The 17,896-nt window shown below is 38.1% G+C and overlaps 1 protein-coding gene and 1 pseudogene across 1 annotated transcript in view; both read left to right on the top strand.

Moving 5' to 3' along the window:
- Positions 1-17,896, top strand: part of GRK4 (G protein-coupled receptor kinase 4) — a 178,461-nt gene that overhangs the window by 69,927 nt on the left and 90,638 nt on the right. The window contains exon 3 of the mRNA XM_044682299.1: positions 12,586-12,698. Coding sequence (XP_044538234.1) covers positions 12,586-12,698 — 113 coding nt within the window. The remainder of the gene's footprint in view (positions 1-12,585; positions 12,699-17,896) is intronic.
- On the top strand, positions 16,519-17,694 carry LOC123251726 (annotated as a pseudogene).

Here is a 17,896-nt window from a genome sequence, read left to right as displayed (position 1 = left end):
GTTTCTGAGCCTCGCTTTCCAGTTGCAAGATTCTACCTTTTAAGCTGTTATTTTCTTGCCAGATCTCTTCCATTTTCCTCAAAATCTCAGATTTGAACTCTTCCATAGGTTGTGAGGAGTTTTCCTTATTTGGGGAGGGTCTGGATGGTTGTTTGTTCTCCTCCTCTGTTTGCTCGGTTGTCTGGATTTTCTCTGTGTAGAAGCTGTCGAGTGTTAAAGACTTCTTTTTTTTGTTATTATTCTTTCTCTTCTGAATTTCCTGTAACTGGTTAGCCATCATTAGCCCAGCAGCTTCTCAGGTTTATCCTCGCTCTCAGTGTCTGTCTGAGATCTATTGGCTCCTGAGGACTGAGTTCTAGTTTTTTCCAAGGTCAAGCCCCCTGGTGGATTCCCTTGCTTGAACCTCTGCAGGAGGTTTCTTTACAAGTCTCAGGGAGCTACTTCCACAGTCGTATACCCGTCTGCACTGGTTCCCCACTTAGGCTTTAGTTCCTGGTTGTGTTTGCCTCCACCCACTCCTCTGCTCAGCCGGCACCCACTCCTCTGCTCAGCCGCCACCCAAGCCTCTGCTCAGCTGGCACCCACGCCTCTGCTCAGCCGGCGCTCCGCTCCCAGCGTCCGCTCCCGCGCGCGCGCGCTCAGATTTCGCGCTCAGATTTCGCGCTCAGATTTCGCGTGCGTTCTTGACTTAATGGGGTCCTAAGTCTTGCTGCTCTCAGGAACAGGTCCCGGAGCTGCTGATGACTCGATGGGTGCCCCAAACTTGCTCTATTTCTTTTTAGCTGGGTTCAGAGCTATAGGTGAGTGTGGAGGGGGTGGGGGTGGGGCGGTTGCTCAGCTTGCGCTTGAGTGAGAGCCCTTTTTAGCTTGGAAATGTCTAGATTCCACGTACCTTCCACGCTGTGCCCTGTTGTGGGGTTCCTCCGTTCGTCTGGACTTGTTTTTATGTCCCCTTGAGGAGTTTTGTGTGTTTCGGTCAGGAGAGGTTTAGAGCTGCTTCTTACTCTGCCGCCATCTTAACCCGGAAGCCCTGCAATAGAATTCTTAATTCTTCTCCTAGTCCTGTTTCTGACCCTCTGGACTTCAGAATCATACCCTTAACGTTTCTGACCACTATATACCCCAGTTTGCCCTCTTTTCTGTCAGCCCTCCCCAACTTTCTCAGATTATGTTCTTTCCTCTTTGAGCCAATTCTGATAACAAGTAAGATTTAAGTGCTTCCATCCCCATCTTTAATGTCTTGCTCTCCTCTGTTAAAGGTCTTTTGCACCTCTGTTATATGAGATGATTTTTCCCATTCCACCACTCCCTTCTCTCTTTTCCCAATTCTTCTTTTTTACTCCTTAATTTTATTTTTTTAGATATCACCTCATCATATTTCCTTGCCCTCTACATATACTCCTTCTAACTTTCCTAATACCAATAAAGTTCTTAGGAGTTATAATTCCCATCTTCCCATTTAGAGATATAAACAGTTTAACCTTATCAAAATCTCTTATGATTCCTCTGTCCTGTTTACCTTGTTTATTAGCTTCTCTTGAGTCTTGTATTTGAGAGTCAGATTTTCCATTCAGCTCTGATCTTTTCATCAGGAAAGCTTGAAAGCCCTCTATTTCATTGAATTCTCATTTTCCTCCTTGAAGGATTATACTCTTAGTTGTAGCTCCTTTGCCCTCTAGAATATCATATTCCAGGCCCTTTGTTGCTTTAATGTAAAAGCTGCCAAGCATCATGTTATCCTAACAGTGGCTCCATGACATTTAAATTATTTCATTTTGTCTGCTTACAGTATTTTCTCCTTAGTCTGGGAGTTCTGGAATTTGGCTCTGATGTTCCTAGGAGTTTGCATCTTAGAATCTCTTTCAGGAAGTGATTGATCATTCTTTTAATTTGTATTTTATCTTCTATTTTCCCTAGAATATCAAGGCAGTTTTCCTGGATGGTTTCTTCAAAAAAAATGTTTAGCAAATTTTTTTCATCATGGCTTTTAGGTAGTTCAAAGAAGCCGTCCACTGACTTCACAAAGATTCCTAGTGGGTAGGACACTCAGAAAGGGGAACCTGGGACAGAGAGAAAATGGGTTACGGGTTAAGGACTAATGAAAAGAAAACATAAGGCGAGAATGAAGACACACAAAGAAAGTTCTGGCATAAGGTAGTCAGACAGCAAGTAAGCTCTGGTGAATAAGAGCTTCCATGGTTAGGAACTCTGATGCTCAAGAACTTCTGGGATGAAGCTCTGATGGTAAAGAGCTTAACCCTTAGCTGACATACTGCTCTTTTACTGGAGTTACCACAGTATAGGGGGAAGGGAAAAAACAAGTGGTCTGATACATTGGCACTATGAGTTAACCATCACAAGATACAAATTGTTGGAACCTAAAACAATAGGTAGAGCTAACACCTAGATCAGGAATCCATATGGCTTAAGGTCTTGGTACATACGTTAATTGATTGTTATTGGTAAAATAAGGAAACTGAGATAACTGACCAGTCTTCTGAAGTGTAGCCTTAGGGAAGGGCTAGGAATTTGGCAAGGTTGAGGTAAAATTTAACTCAAGGTTACAGAAATTAATCATAAGCACTACAAGAGTCAGTTTTTCGATCACTCTTAAAATAATATCAAGATTAACATATACCTAGATTGCTACATTCAATAATTCATTTTTTTAACTTAGCTTTTTTCATAGAATTGATACCAAGTATCAGTTCTTAAAGCAGAATAGCAATAAGGGCTAGGCAATTGGGATTACATGATTTGCCCAAAGTCATACAACTAGGAAGTGTCTGGGGCCTGATTTGAACCAAGGAACTCTCATCTTCAGGCCTGGAACTCTATCCATTGAGCCATTTAGCCACCTCATATCTAATGATAATTCTTTTTTTTTTTTTTAACCCTTGCCTTCCATTTTAGAATCAATATTATGTATTGGTTTTAAGGCAGAAAAGTGGTAAGGGCTAGGCATTGGGGGGGTTAAGTGATTTGCCCAGGGTCTCACAACTAGGAAATGTCTGAGACCAGATTTGAACCTCCTATCTCCAGGTCTGGCTCTAACCGCTGAGGAACGTAGCTGTCCCTAATCTAATAATTCTTGAATTATTTCTCCTGGATCTGTTTGCCAAGTCAGTTGTTTTTCCAATGAGGCATTTCACATTTCTTCTATTTTTTCATTATTTTGATTTTGTTTTATTGTTTCTTGGATGTCACATGGATTCATTAGCTTCACTTGACTGATTATTTTTTTCATTGAGCTTTTGTGTACCCTTTTCCTTTTGGCCAGTATTACTTTTTCTTTCTTTCTTTCTTTCTTTCTTTCTTTCTTTCTTTCTTTCTTTCTTTCTTTCTTTCTTCCTTTCTTTCTTTCTTAACCCTTAACTTCTGTGTATTGGCTCATAGGTGGAAGAGTGGTAAGGGTGGGGCAATGGGGGTCAAATGACTTGCCCAGGGTCACCCAGTTGGGAAGTGTCTGAGGTCAGATTTGAACCTAGGACCTCCTGTCTCTAAGCCTGACTCTCAATCCACTGAGCTACCCAGCTGTGCCTTCTCTCCCCCCCCCCCACCACATCCCCTCCCAGTATTACTTTTTAAGAAGTTCTTTTTCTAAGTGAATTTTTGTACATCTTTTTCCATGTGGCCAATTCTGCTCTTTAGAGAATTCTTCTCTTCAGTAGATTTTCATTCCTTTTTTTTTAAATCAAATTAAAGCATTATTTTCTTCAATATTTCTTGTGCCTCCTTTACCAAGCTGTATCACTTTGATTTCTTTTCCCAATTTCTTTCTACCTCTCATAAAAACTTTTTTGAGCTCCTCCAGTAATTCTTTTCAGGGTTGAAACTGATTCATATTTTTTGGGGGGACGTTGGACATGGCACTATTGACTTTGTTGTTGTCTTCCATGTTTATGCTTTAGTCTTTCCTGTCACCAAAATATCTTTCTTTGTCGAGTTTTGGGGTTTTTTGTTCCCTGCTCACTTTCCAACTTTTTTTTTTGTCTTTTTACTTTAAAAAACTGTTGTAGGTAAGCATCATTCCTGTGGTGAAGGGAACATTGTTCCAAGTTTCAGGTTCTTTGTGCAGCTGCTTTCAGAACTACCTCAGAAGATCTGTAAGTTTTCAGTTCTTCAAAGGTTGTATGAGCTAAGGAGAGGTGTGTTTCATCCTCTTCTGGCCTGTGCTCTGGTCTATGAACAATTACAAGTTCTTTTCTGTCCTGGAACTGCAACGTGGATCTGAGTACAGGCAGTGCAATGGAGTTCTGCACCCTGAACCATCAGAGAGACCTCTGTAATCTCCTAACCAGATGTAGTTAGCCTAAGTGGGTCCTGCCATTGCATGCTGCTCTGTACTCTGCTTCCACTGGGGTGAGACAAACCCTTCCTGCCATCTTGCTGAGTTGTCTTAGCCTGAAAAATTGTTTTACCTTGGCTTTTATGGGTTCTGCCACTCCAGAAGTCCTTTTGAGGCACAGAAGCTCTGGCTTCCATTTCCAAGATGGACAGTTTTGTCCTTCTCTTTCCTAGGAGGATCACTTCATTAATGCTATATTTTGTACAGAAAATTGAAACTCTGCTAGGTCACCGACATCAGCCTCCTTAGTATTAAGGGCTTCCTGCATGTACCAGGCATCATATGTTTTTTGTCATTTGTAACCCCCTATATCAGACAACTAAAGAACTATAAAGACTTTTTTTTCCGTCAATATAGCTTACTTCTTTTATATATGAGTAGCTTTCTCAGGCAATTTGTTAATTGAGGCATGACTTTTACTGGAATTTCATTTGAGAGTGTTAAGGAATAGATCTTGTCTAACTTAGACTTTAGTTAAAAAAATTAAAAGTTGTATCAGTCAGTCAGAAAGCATTTATTCAGTACTTAAATGTGAGGCATTGCACTAATCACTGGAAGTAAAAAGAAAGGGAAAGCAGGAGTCTGCCCATATTAAATTCAAATTCTTTTTTTTAAACATTTATTAATATTCATTTTTAACATGGTTACATGATTCATGCTCCTACTTTCCCCTTCACCCCCCGCACTCCCCCCACCCATGGCCTCAAATTCTTTTTTTTTAAACATTAATATTCATTTTTAACATGGTTACATAATTCATGCTCTTACTTTCCCCTTCACCCCCCAAGAGTCCCACCGCCCAATAGCCAATGCGCATTTCCACTGGTTTTAACATGTGTCATAGATCAAGACCTATTTCCAAATTGTTGATAGTTGCATTGGTGTGGTAGTTTCGAGTCTACATCCCCAATCCTGTCCGCCTCAACCCATGTGTTCAAGCAGTTGTTTTTCTTATGTTTCTTCTCCTGCAGTTCTTCCTCTGAATGTGGGCAGCGTTCTTTACCATAAATCCCTCAGAGCTGTCTTGTGTCATTGCATTGTTGCTGGTACAGAAGGCCATTACATTCTATTTTACCACAGTATATCAGTCTCTGTGTACAATGTTCTTCTGGCTCTACTCCTTTCACTCTGCATCAGTTCCTGAAGGTCTTTCCAGTTCACCTGGAACTCCTCCAGTTTATTATTCCTTTGAGCACAATAGTAATCATAATAGCATCACCAGCATATACCACAGTTTGTTCAGCCATTCCCCAATTGAAGGACATACCCTCCTTTTCCAGTTCTTTGCCACCACAAAAAGCGCAGCTATAAATATTTTCGTACAAGTCTGTTTATCTATGATCTCTTTGGGGTACAAACCCAGCAATGGTATGGCTGGATCACAGGGCAGGCATTCTTTTATAGCCCTTTGAGCATAGTTCCAAATTGCCAGCCAGAATGGTTGGATCAGTTCACAACTCCACCAGCAATGCATTAATGTCCCAGTTTTGCCACATCCCCTCCAGCATTCATTACTCTCCCCTTCTTTCATTTTAGCCAATCTGCTAGGTGTGAGGTGATACCTCAGAGTTGTTTTGATTTGCATTTCTCTAATTATTAGAGATTTAGAACACTTTCTCATGTACTTATTGATACTTTTGATTTCTTTACCTGAAAATTGCCTATTGATGTTTCTTGCCCATTTATCAATTGGGGAATGGCTTGATTTTTTATACAATTGATTTAACTCCTTGCATATTCGAGTAATTAGACCCCTGTCAGAGTTTTTTGATATAAAGATTTTTTCCCAATTTGTTGTTTCCCTTCTGATTTTGGCTACATTGTTTTTGTTTGTACAAAAGCTTTTTAGTTTGATGAAATCAAAATCATTTATTTTACATTTTGTAATTTTCTCTAACTCTTGCTTGGTTTTGAAATTTTTCCTTTCCCAGAGATCTGACAAGTAAACTATTCTATGTTCACTTAGCCTATTTATAGTTTCCCTCTTTATATTCAAGTCATTCACCCATTCTGAATTTGTCTTGGTGTAGCGTGTGAGATGTTGATCTAAACCTAATCTCTCCCATATTGTTTTCCAAATTTCCAAACAGTTTTTGTCAAATAGCGGATTTTTGTCCCAAAAGTTGGGCTCTTTTGCTTTATCATACACTGTCTTGCTCATGTCACTTACCCCAAGTCTATTCCACTGATCCTCCCTTCTGTCTCTTAGCCAGTACCATACCGTTTGATGACTGCTGCTTTATAGTACAGTTTAATATCTGGTACTGCTAGGCCACCTTCCTTCACATTTTTTTTTCATTATTTCCCTTGATATTCTTGATCTTTTATAATTCCAGATGAACTTTGTTATAGTTTTTCCTAATTCAGTAAAAAAAATTTTTTGGTAGTTTGATGGGTATGGTGCTAAATAGGTAAATTAATTTGGGTAGAATGGTCATTTTTACTACGTTAGCTCATCTTACTCATGAGCAATCAATGTTTTTCCAATTGTTTAAATCTAGTTTTAATTGTTTGGAAATTGTTTTGTAGTTGTTTTCGTATAATTCCTGTTTGTTTTGGTAGATAGATTCCTAAGTATTTTATATTGTCTAGTGTGATTTTAAATGGTGTTTCTCTTTCTACCTCTTGCTGCTGTGATGTGTTGGAAATATATAGAAATGCTGATGATTTATGTGCATTTATTTTGTATCCTGCAACTTTGCTAAAGTTGTTGATTATTTCTACAAGCTTCTTAGTTGATTCTCTAGGATTTTTTAAGTAGACCATCATATCATCTGCAAAGAGTGATAGCTTAGTCTCCTTATTGCCTATTTTGATACCTTCAATTTCTTTTTCTTCTCTAATTGCTACTGCTAGTGTTTCTAGTACTATGTTGATTAATAGAGGTGATAATGGACATCCTTGTTTCATTCCTGATCTTATTGGGAAGGCTTCTAGTTTATCCCCATTGCATATAATGCTTATTGATGGTTTTAGGTATATACTGTTTATTATTTTTAGGAAAGGTCCTTCTATTCCTATACTTTTCAGTATTTTCAATAGGAATGGATGCTGTATTTTGTCAAAGGCTTTTTCAGCATCTGTTGAGATAATCATGGTGATTTTTGTTTGTTAGACTGTTGATATGGTCAATTATGTGGATGGTTTTCCTAATGTTGAACCATCCTTGCATTCCTGGTATAAATCCCACCTGATCATGGTGGATGATCTTCTTAATTACTTGCTGGAGTCTCTTTGCTAATATTCTATTTAAGTTTTTTGCATCTATGTTCATTAGGGAGATTGGTCTATAGTTTTCTTTCTCTGTTTTTGGTCTGCCTGGCTTTGGAATCAGTACCATATTTGTGTCATAAAAGGAATTTGGTAGGACTCCTTCTTTGCTTATCACATCAAATATTTTGTATAGTATTGGGATTAGTTGCTCTTTGAATGTCTGATAGAATTCACTTGTGAATCCATCAGGCCCTGGTGATTTTTTCTTAGGGAGTTCTTTGATGGCTTGTTCAATTTCTATTTCTGATATGGGATTATTTAGGTATTCTATTTCTTCTGCCGTTAATCTAGGCAATTTATATTTTTGTAAATATTCGTCCATATCTCCTAAATTATTATATTTGTTGCCATATAATTGGGCAAAATAGTTTTTAATGATTGCCTTCCTTAATTTCCCCTTCCTTAGAGGTGAGGTCTCCCTTTTCATCTTCAATACTGTCAATTTAGTTTTCTTCTTTGCTTTTTCTTATTAGATTGACCAGTACTTTGTCTATTTTATCTGTTTTTTCAAAATACCAGCTTCTAGTTTTATTTATTAATTCAATAGTTCATTTACATTTGATTTTATTAATTTCTCCCTTAATTTTTAGTATTTCTAATTTAGTTTTTACCTGGGGGTTTTTAATTTGCTCGCTTTCTAATTTTTTGAGTTGCATACCCAATTCATTAATCTCTGCCCTCCTTAATTTGTTAATATATGCACTCAAGGATATAAATTTCCCCCTGAGTACTGCCTTGGCTGCATTCCATAGAGTTTGGTAGGATGTCTCATCATTGTCATTCTCTTCAATGTCATCTTAGACCATTTCGTATCCTGTTCTCTCCCTATGAATTATTCTTCTGGTTGCTATAATATTCAATAGAGTTCACTACAGAGAATTATACATAGCATTTCTCCACATAGTAATACAGATAATTAGATCTTATTTAAGCCCTTAAAGAGTCAAATTTTAAAAATTATGAGTTTTCTTTCTTTTCCCTCTGTTTCTTATTTATCTTTTCATGTTTCTCTTGATTTTTGTGGTTGGATATCAAACTTTCCATTTAGTCCTGGTCTCTTTTGTGCAAAAACTTGGAAATCTTCAATTTTGTTGAATGCCCATACTTTCCCCTGGAAGTATATAGTCAGTTTCGATGGGTAGTTGATCCGTGGCTGAAGGCCCAGCTCTCTTGCCTTTTTGAATATCCTATTCCAAGCCTTGCGGTCTTTTAGCGTGGAGGCTGCCAGATCCTGTGTGATCCTGATTGGTGCTCCTTGATATTTGAATTGTCTCTTTCTGGCTTCTTGTAAGATTTTTTCTTTTACTTGAAAGCTCTTGAATTTGGCTATTATATTCCTAGGTATTGTCTTTTCTGGGTCCAGTGTAGAGGGTGATCTATGGATCCTTTCAATGTCTATATTGCCCTCTTGTTGTAGGACTTCAGGGCAATTTTGCTGAATAATTTCTTTAAGTATGGAGTCCAAGTTTCTATTAATTTCTGGTTTTTCTGGAAGACCAATGATTCTCAAATTGTCTCTTCTAAACCGGTTTTCTTGGTCTGTCACTTTCTCATTGAGATATTTCATGTTTCCTTCTATTTTATCAGTCTTTTGACTTTATTTGTTCTTGTTGTCTTGAGAGATCATTGGCTTCTAATTGCTCAATTCTAGCCTTTAGGGACTGGTTTTCCTTTTCAATCTGGTCATTTCTGGTCTTCAGTTGACTTACCTCACTTTTCAATTGTGAAATTCTGCCTTTTAAACTTTTATTTTCTTGCCAGATCTCTTCCATCTTCCTCAACATCTTGTTTTTGAACTCTTCAATAGCTTGTGACCAGTTTTCATTTTTTTGGGGAAGGCTGGGATACTTGTTTGTCCTCCTCTGTTGTCTGGATTTTCTCTGTGTAAAAGTTGTTGAGTGTTCCAGAGTTTTTCTTGATAATATTTTTCTTCTGGGGTTCTTGGCTTGACATTGTTATCTCCTCCCCTTTTCAGCTTTGTCTTCACACTCAGGGTCTGCCTGCACTTTCTAAGCTCCTGAGGGTTTCGGTCTCCTTGTCCTTGGGGTCAAGCCTCCTGGTAGTCCCTGGTCTGCCCCTCTGCCCGAGGCTCCTTCAGCAGTCTCAGGGGCTGCTTCCACAGCCGCGCTCCCTTCTGCACCAGGTCCCCACTCGAGGTCCAAGCCTGCGCTCGGGATCTTTGTCCGCGCCTAGGGCACTGCCTTCACCCACGCAGCCGCTCAGGAAAGTCCGTGCGTGCCCCCCAGCCACTTGGGGTCCTATGTCTTGCAGCTCTCAGGTACAAGCCCTGGAGCTGAGAACGGCCCACTGGTTGCCCCAATCCTGCTTTCACTCTTGTGTGTTGGCCATGGAGCTGTGCATGGTGTGGGGGGGTGGTAGAGGGGCTTCTTCCTCTCGCCTTTTAGTGAGTTGTTTCACCCCTTTATAGCATGAAAATGCCCCAATTCCATGTACCTTCAATGCTGCGCCCTGCTGTGGGGTTCCTTCGTTCGTCTGGTTTCGTTTTTATGTCCCCTTGAGGAGTCCTGTATGCTTCGGTTAGGAGAGATCAAGCAGCTGCTCCTTACTCTGCCGCCATCTTAACCAGAAGTCCTCTGTGCTTCTCTTAAATTCAAATTCTAAAGGAAGAGGCATCATGTAAATAAGTGGGATTGGACAACATGTAGACAGAGTAGATGTAATATGTTCTCAGGGCATGTTGTAGGTGACTAGGATAGGCTTCCTGAAAAAGATGGTCTTTGAGCTGATAGCTTGAAGGCAGTCAGGGATTCCAAGAGGCAAAGAAGAGAAAAGAAAGCATTGAGGATCCCAAGTATAAGAGATCACTATTTCTTTTCTTTTCTTTCACTTTTTTTAAACCCTTACTTTTCTGTCTTAGTAACAACTGTGGGATTATGTGACTTGCCCAGGGTCACACAGCTAGGAAGTGTCTGAGACCAGATTTGAACCTCCTTTTTCTAGGCCTGGCTTTTTTCCATCCACTATGCCTCCTAGTTGCCCCTTTAGATCACCATTTCTAAGGCATGGATACAAGAGAAGGAAGTATTGGCAACCTAAAAGAAGAGAAATGTAAACTTTTCTTAGGACCATAGAAAAAGCATGGAGAGAAACTGGAAACAAAGGAAGACACCAGCTTAGAAATAATTTATAATAATAGAGGTCACTTTGGTAGCTGTTAGAGATTTGAGGCTAGGATAGCAATTAGGCTGAGTTAAGGACCTGAATTTGGGTATTAGCCTTGTACTGTATCAGCAGCTAGATTTTCTGGGTTTTATAGGAGACTTTCTCACTTTAGTGCCCAGGAGAATTATTGAACCTTTGGTTACATAAACAAATAAGTTCACAAATTAAATTACCACTTTTGTTCTGAATAGTTAATGGAATTCCTTCACCTCAATTTATTATCAAATTTATTTTAAGTGATTCATGCAGTAATTGTAGAACTCAGTACATGTCAATTTAAACAACAATTGTACAGGAATATTTTCATATTACTGAAGACTTGGTTTTTCTTTTTAATGATACAATGGACTTTTTAATTATGGAAAGGAGCAAAGGTTGAATTCTTGTAATGAAGAGCAAATTAATTATTCATCACTTGCCCTGAGGCATTTTTTTTGGATTTGGATTAACATTTCAAAAGCATCATTTTGAAGCAATATACTACTTCTGTGTATTTATAATAAAGGTTCCTGAGTTTGTGTGTGTATGTGCATGTGTGTGCATGCGTGCGTGTGCGTGTGTGTGTGTGTGTGTGTGTTTAGTTGGAAGCTTTCCCTATTAGATTGATATACCTGATTACTAAAATTAAAATTCATATGTTGGTCACTTTGAGCATTTTTTTAAATTCTTCTTAATCCAGACAATAGTTAGCATTCATATATTCTCAAACATATTATTTTTTAGGATTAGCCAAATGTGGAATATCACCTAGAAGTTACATAGAATATATAAGATTTGTAAACATTATACAATTTCTAAGTAGATATAGAAGTATAATTTTGTCTCATTTCGTTTAAACAGTAAAAAATAAAAATTGTATGCAGAGACTAATTTGGAAGAAAAGAGAAACCCAGTTCTTTCTTCTTATTTCCACTTTAGTCATTTGTCATGACTTGAATTACTCAGATGCAAGGGAGTGGAGGCATAAACAGTACATTTTCTGTAATGAATGGGTGTTTGAGTGGTAGTTTGACATAGTGGATAGAATTCTGGACTTGAATTCAGAAAGACCTATTCAAATCCCACCCCTGATATCAGCTGTTGACAGTGATCAAGTCACTTAACTTCTTTAAAATGAAATAGTATCGAACAAGTGCTTTGTCGATTAGAAAGCATTAAATTAATGCTAGGACTTACTTTATTGAACAAAACACTTTTTTTAGTTCTGTCTTTCTTTTCTCTTTTCTTCTCTCTCTCTCCCTCCCCCTACTTCAGCTTTCTTTCAGAGTTTGAAAGCAATTGTGCTGTGGCAGTAGAAACACAAAAGAAAAACAATTGCTTGATCACATGGGTCAATAGGGATATGATTCAGGATGTAGACTTTAAGCAATCACCCTAATGCAAATATGAATAATATGGAAATAGATCTTGATCAATGACACATGCAAAACCCAGTGGAATTGGTCCGGTGGGAGGAAGAGAGGGAAAGAACATGAATCATGTAACCATGGAAAAATAATTGAAATTAATTAAATAAATAAAGATTTTCAGATCATTAAAAAGAAAAGAAAGCAACTGTGCTATATGCTACTTCTGAATTATTTCGATTTTCCATTTGAACACCATTTGAAATATTCATTCATGAAAGGGAATCTTTTATTTTCTTAATAAATTGGTGAGCATAATACTACTAAATCTGCAAATGATGTTTTTATTTTCATTACATCAAGTATAAACTAAAGTTCAGAAAACTACTTTGTGGTTTCTAATAGTTGTGGTTTGTTTTTTCTTTCTATATTCAGAGAAGGACTATAACAGTCTTTGCGACAAGCAGCCCATTGGAAGACTTCTTTTCAGGCAGTTCTGTGATACAAAGCTTGATCTAAAGAAATGTATTGAATTTCTGGATGCAGTGGTAAGCAACCTATCACAATTTATTTTGAATGTTTAGTCATATTTTTAAAAAGATAATGGGAATTTATTGTAAAGGGAGTAAATAATTTCAAGTTGTTCTTAATTATACTTAAGCAATGATATCGATGTGAATGAACCAGTTTTCTTGGTAACAAATTGTCATGTTAAAGAAATTTTTTGGTGTAAAGTTGTAATATGTGTAGCATTAAAGCTATGTTCTAATGTATCATACCATATATTACATCCCTCCTAGATAACTTTTTCATGGCCTTTATTGGTTTTAAAATTTTTTTATTATGCTTATTTGATTTGGAGAGAAGCTAAAATTCCAAGAAATGCTCTTTTAGCTGCCTGAAAAATATCCTTTTATTTCCTGGATCATAATCCTCTACTACACTGACTCAGAAGCATATGGAAAACATAATGTTATGAGAAGCACAATCAGATTGAATGGAATTTGCCACATTTTAAGTTACCTTTATTCTCCTATTCCTTGTTTCACAATTTCTGTGGTTGCCCTTCTGTTGTAGCCAAAGCCTGACTCACGTGTTCTAATGCTTCATGCATGGGGTTGGAACAAAATGAGAGACTTTAGTAGACAATATATAACCTTTACTAAAATGAAGCTTACTCAACAATTGCTTGGAAATGTTATTCAGGAAAGGTAGAGAATTGGTTCAATGGGGCATATTTCCTCCACATTTTCCAGTATACAGCCTACTGATGAAAAAGAGTGTGTTAATTTAATATTGGAGAGGACTAAGGAGCCCTAGCTACTAGTGTACAGAATTTTTATGTCTTAGGTGATTCTAAAGTTACATAAACAGTGGAAATCTTTCTCTGCATGCCCTAGGTTTAATCCTTTTTTGCAGTCTGTATCAGTCAATTAGCAAATAATGTATTGAGCTCCTGCTATATGTAGTAAAATGTGTTGGTCTTCTTAAAGCTAAATTCTTAACTTAAACTTAAATTGATTTAAAATTGTTATACTTTTGGAGTAACAGTAAACTACAGTGCTAGTGTTTTTCTTTTGGCTGTAACTCTGGATGTTCTCACTCAGCCATATTTTTTCACTAGACTACTTTCCATTCCTTTGGTTGTCTGCCGGAGAGCCTGTCAAATTTTGTTAGAAATTTCAAACCAAGAAGTAAGAGAAAAGCAATAGATACTGTGACCAAGTTTAAAAATTAAAAAAAAAAAAAAAAAGACCCAATCATTGCCTTGAAGGAGTTCACAATCTAGTTAGAAATAAGGACCAACAAATATGAAACTGTACATGATAAATGAGAGGTGGCTAGATATGAAAAGTGACTGAAAGATCTAAATGAATATATACTGCCGGGGCAGCCTACCAAAAGCTAAATTAGATCTTAGATAATATTAAGAAAATAAGGTATCTAAGTAAAGGATGATAATTGTCTCATAGTACTGATAGTATTGCTCAGACCACATAGAAAATGTGTTCAATTAAGAGCAACATTGACACTATCCAGAGAAGGTCCAGTAGGATGATGAAGAAGACTCAAAATAGGCATAGGATTAGTTGAAGTATTTGTCCTGAAAAAGAGCTGGATAAGGAGATAATAACAATTTCAAACCATTCAAATATTGGAAGAAGGACTAGAATTATTCTGCTTGACTTCAGAAAATATTTAGCCAATGGGAGGGGCAGGTAGTAAAGATAATATTAATAGACTTTACATATGGTACAGGAACTCTAAAGTACTTGACATACATTATCTCAATTGGTACTCATAACAACCCTGTGAGGCAGGTATTCAAGATGTTACTGTCACCATTTTACAGATGAGGAAACTATGGACTAATATAAATTACTTGCTCATGGCCACACTTCTACAGTTAATTAAGAATAAGAGGTAGAATTCAAACTCATGTTTTCTTAATTCTAAGCCTAAAACTCTTTCTACCATATCACATTGTTTCTTAAAATTACAGGGGAGCAGATTTCAATTTAATATAAGAAAGAACTTACTAAAAAAAAACAAAAAACTGTCTAAAAGTGGAATGAGCTGCCTTAGAGAGTAATGAGTTCTCAGGCACTAAAAGTGTTCAAGCAGAGGCTGGGGGACAGTTTGGGAAATGTAGATGGGCTCCCTTGGACACAACATTGACATATTTGTTCATTTGCAGGATCATAGATTTAGAGCTGGAAACGATCTAGTTCAGTACCCTCCCTTTATAGTGAAGAAAAATGAGGCCCAGATGAGTGAAAGAGAGACTTGTCCTAAGGGCACACTGCATAGCAGTGGAAGGATAGGAACCCATGTTCTTTGATCCATAAAGAGCCATTCTTTCCCTCACAACCACTGAGGGAAAGTCATGGATCCCATCTACTTAAGTGGACAGATTAACCTAAAAAAAGCCTAAAAAGTCCAAAGTTGGAAGGAACCTTGTTGTTCATTTTGTTCAGTTCCTTGCCAACTTCAGAAGCATGAATTCCATCCATGAATCTCTACAAAAGTGATCATCATTTGCTTTTACATCTTTTGTATCAGGAAAATCACTATTTCAAAAGGCAATCTATTACTTTTTTAATCATCATGAGGCACCTGAAGTAGTGGAGAAAGAGCCATCCTTGAGTAAGAACTGGATTCAGTTCTCCTCTCTGATAAATCTTGTATGCATGACCTTCTTGAACAAGTCATTTATCCTTTTAAGTTTCCTAGGTGACTCTCACAGACTCTGAGTTTCAGAGATGTTGATCTGCATAGAGGGAACTTCTTCCCACCTTTGAGTCCCACTTTTACATTTTTTATTCTCTCCAAGGGCTCTTCCAACTCTAGGATTTGGAGTCATTGAATAGCAAATAAACAGAAATGAGGATATACAGTTATCGCTTCCACATTGCAGGGGACTTGGAAAATCCATGTAAAATTTGTTGGCCCTCTCTTCATATAAGAAAGAAGTCTGAATTGTTTCTTTTATGGGGTGTTTGCAGTACTTTATTTTTTTTTATTATTTATTTATTTATTTATTTAGCATTTATTAATAATCATTTTTAACATGGTTACATGATTCATGCTCCTACTTTCCCCTTCACCCCCCGCACTCCCCCCACCCATGGCCGACGCACATTTCCACTAGTTTTGTCATGTGTCCTTGATCAAGACCAATTTCCAAATTGTTGGTAGTTGCATTGGTGTGGTAGTTTCGAGTCCACATCCCCAATCATGTCCACCCCGACCCATACGTTCAAGCAGTTGCTTTTCTTATATGTTTCCTCTCCTGCAGTCCCTCCTCTGAATGTGGGTAGCATCTTTACCATAAATCCCTCAGAGCTGTCCTATGTCATTGTATTGCTGCTGGTACAGAAGCCCATTACATTCAATTTTACCACAGTATATCAGTCTCTGTGTACAGTGTTCTTCTGGCTCTGCTCCTTTCGCTCTGCATCAGTTCCCGGAGGTCTCTCCAGTTCGCCTGTTTGCAGTACTTTATATGCATTTGAGTTACTAAATTTTTTAAGATCTCTACATTTCTAGCCTTTGTGTGTCTTCTGACTTACAATCTTTTCACAAACTTATGCTGACCTGTAATATATTGAAACCTGTATTACTAATGATCAGTAAAGTAATTGTTCTTATTTTACTTCTTTCCTGGAGTATTCTAGACATATATACATGGTTGACCTAACAATCTCCATGCCCTTTCAGACCACCATGTACAGAAAAGCTGACAATTAGGGAGTGATTCTAAAGGACAGAGGGAGGTGGTCCTTTAATTTGCTTTATAGATGGACAGATGAGCTATGTGCTTTGTTTAGAGGCCATTAGAGTGGACTGAAGGTGAACTGGGGCAAGATGGCCTTGTGTGCCCTGGACGCCTATCTGAACCATCAGCAGAAGATGCTGCGGCTCTACTAGTGGGCGCTTCACCACCTTGAGGCCTGGATAGTTAAAAGGGGTGAATATTGGTTCAGAGCTTGTTTACTGAGAGCTTGGTTTGAGAGTCATAAGAATGAAAAAGATATGGTGAAGGCCACCAAACTGCTTTGGGACGGTGAGAAAGAATTTTGGGCTAACCAGCATCCTCAGCCATATATCATCCCCGATTCCCCTGGAGGCACATCCTTTGAAAGATATGAATGTTACAAGGTTCCTGAGTGGTGCTTAGAATACTGGCACCCCTCTGAGAAGGCAATGTACCCTGATTACTTTACTAAGAGGGAGAAGTGGAAGAAACTATGCTTGGAAAGTTGGGATCATGAGGTTCAGCAATTGAAGGAGGAAACTCCACCTGATGGTCCCAAGACTGAAGCTCTGCCCTGTAAGGGTGAAAAAGAGGTTTTTGGGTTCAGTATATTAAAAATGGTCGCCAGAGGATTGAACTATTATCAATCCTCAATTAAGAATAATCTCAAATCAAAATTGACTTTTATGGAAATTTATTTACATAAGAAGAGAGAAAGGAAGAACGGAGATAAGAATCTGTCTCACTGATTAGTCCAGGTAGATCTTAACCTTCAGCCTAGGGTTAAAGGGCCTGAGGCCCAGAGGTGGATGGAGCAAACTTCATTCACAAAGTCTATAAAAGGAAGTTTCTTAATAGAAGTTCAGGAAGATTCAGTCTTTAAACTCACTACGTGGAACAGGCTCGGTCATGAACCATCAAAGCTCCCTCCGGTCCCCTTCATCAAACCAGAAGCCCTTAACTCACTCCACTCCCTCTTTTTAAAGGGGTCACCTATGGGTCACTTCCAGTGCCTTCCCCTAGCCTGTGTGTCCAATCACAATAGACGCTTTCTCCTAGAAAGCACAGGGGGCGGTTGGTTGATTCTGATTCTTTACTCACTCTAGCACACCTGTGGGTTAGGACCTCCCAGAATTGGAAGGTGCTCTCACCTTTGGTGATTAAATCTAAAGATGGGCAGTGTAGACTTAATCTAATTATCACAGCCCCCAGCCAGAAAGGAGGGTCATTTGCCACCATTATGGTGGCATATTGTGACCAGGCCCCAAGAACGCCCCTTAGAATAACATTAGCACACACTTTAAGTGCATATATTTAATTATGTAAATACACATATATATGCCACAATAAAATTATTAAACCATAACATGGCCTTTTCTTTGTATGGGAAAAATAATTTCCCATGAGTTTTAGATTTAGTAGATTATAATTTATAATTTGGAGGCCAATTTTTACTGCTTTTTAGCAATGAAGATTTGGTGGGGATAT

The sequence above is a fragment of the Gracilinanus agilis genome, chromosome 6 (genome assembly GCF_016433145.1).
Source record: "Gracilinanus agilis isolate LMUSP501 chromosome 6, AgileGrace, whole genome shotgun sequence".
NCBI classification, from domain to species: Eukaryota; Metazoa; Chordata; class Mammalia; order Didelphimorphia; family Didelphidae; genus Gracilinanus; species Gracilinanus agilis.
The sequence above is the reverse complement of the archived record's forward strand: the minus strand, read 5'-3'. Positions and strand labels throughout refer to the sequence as shown.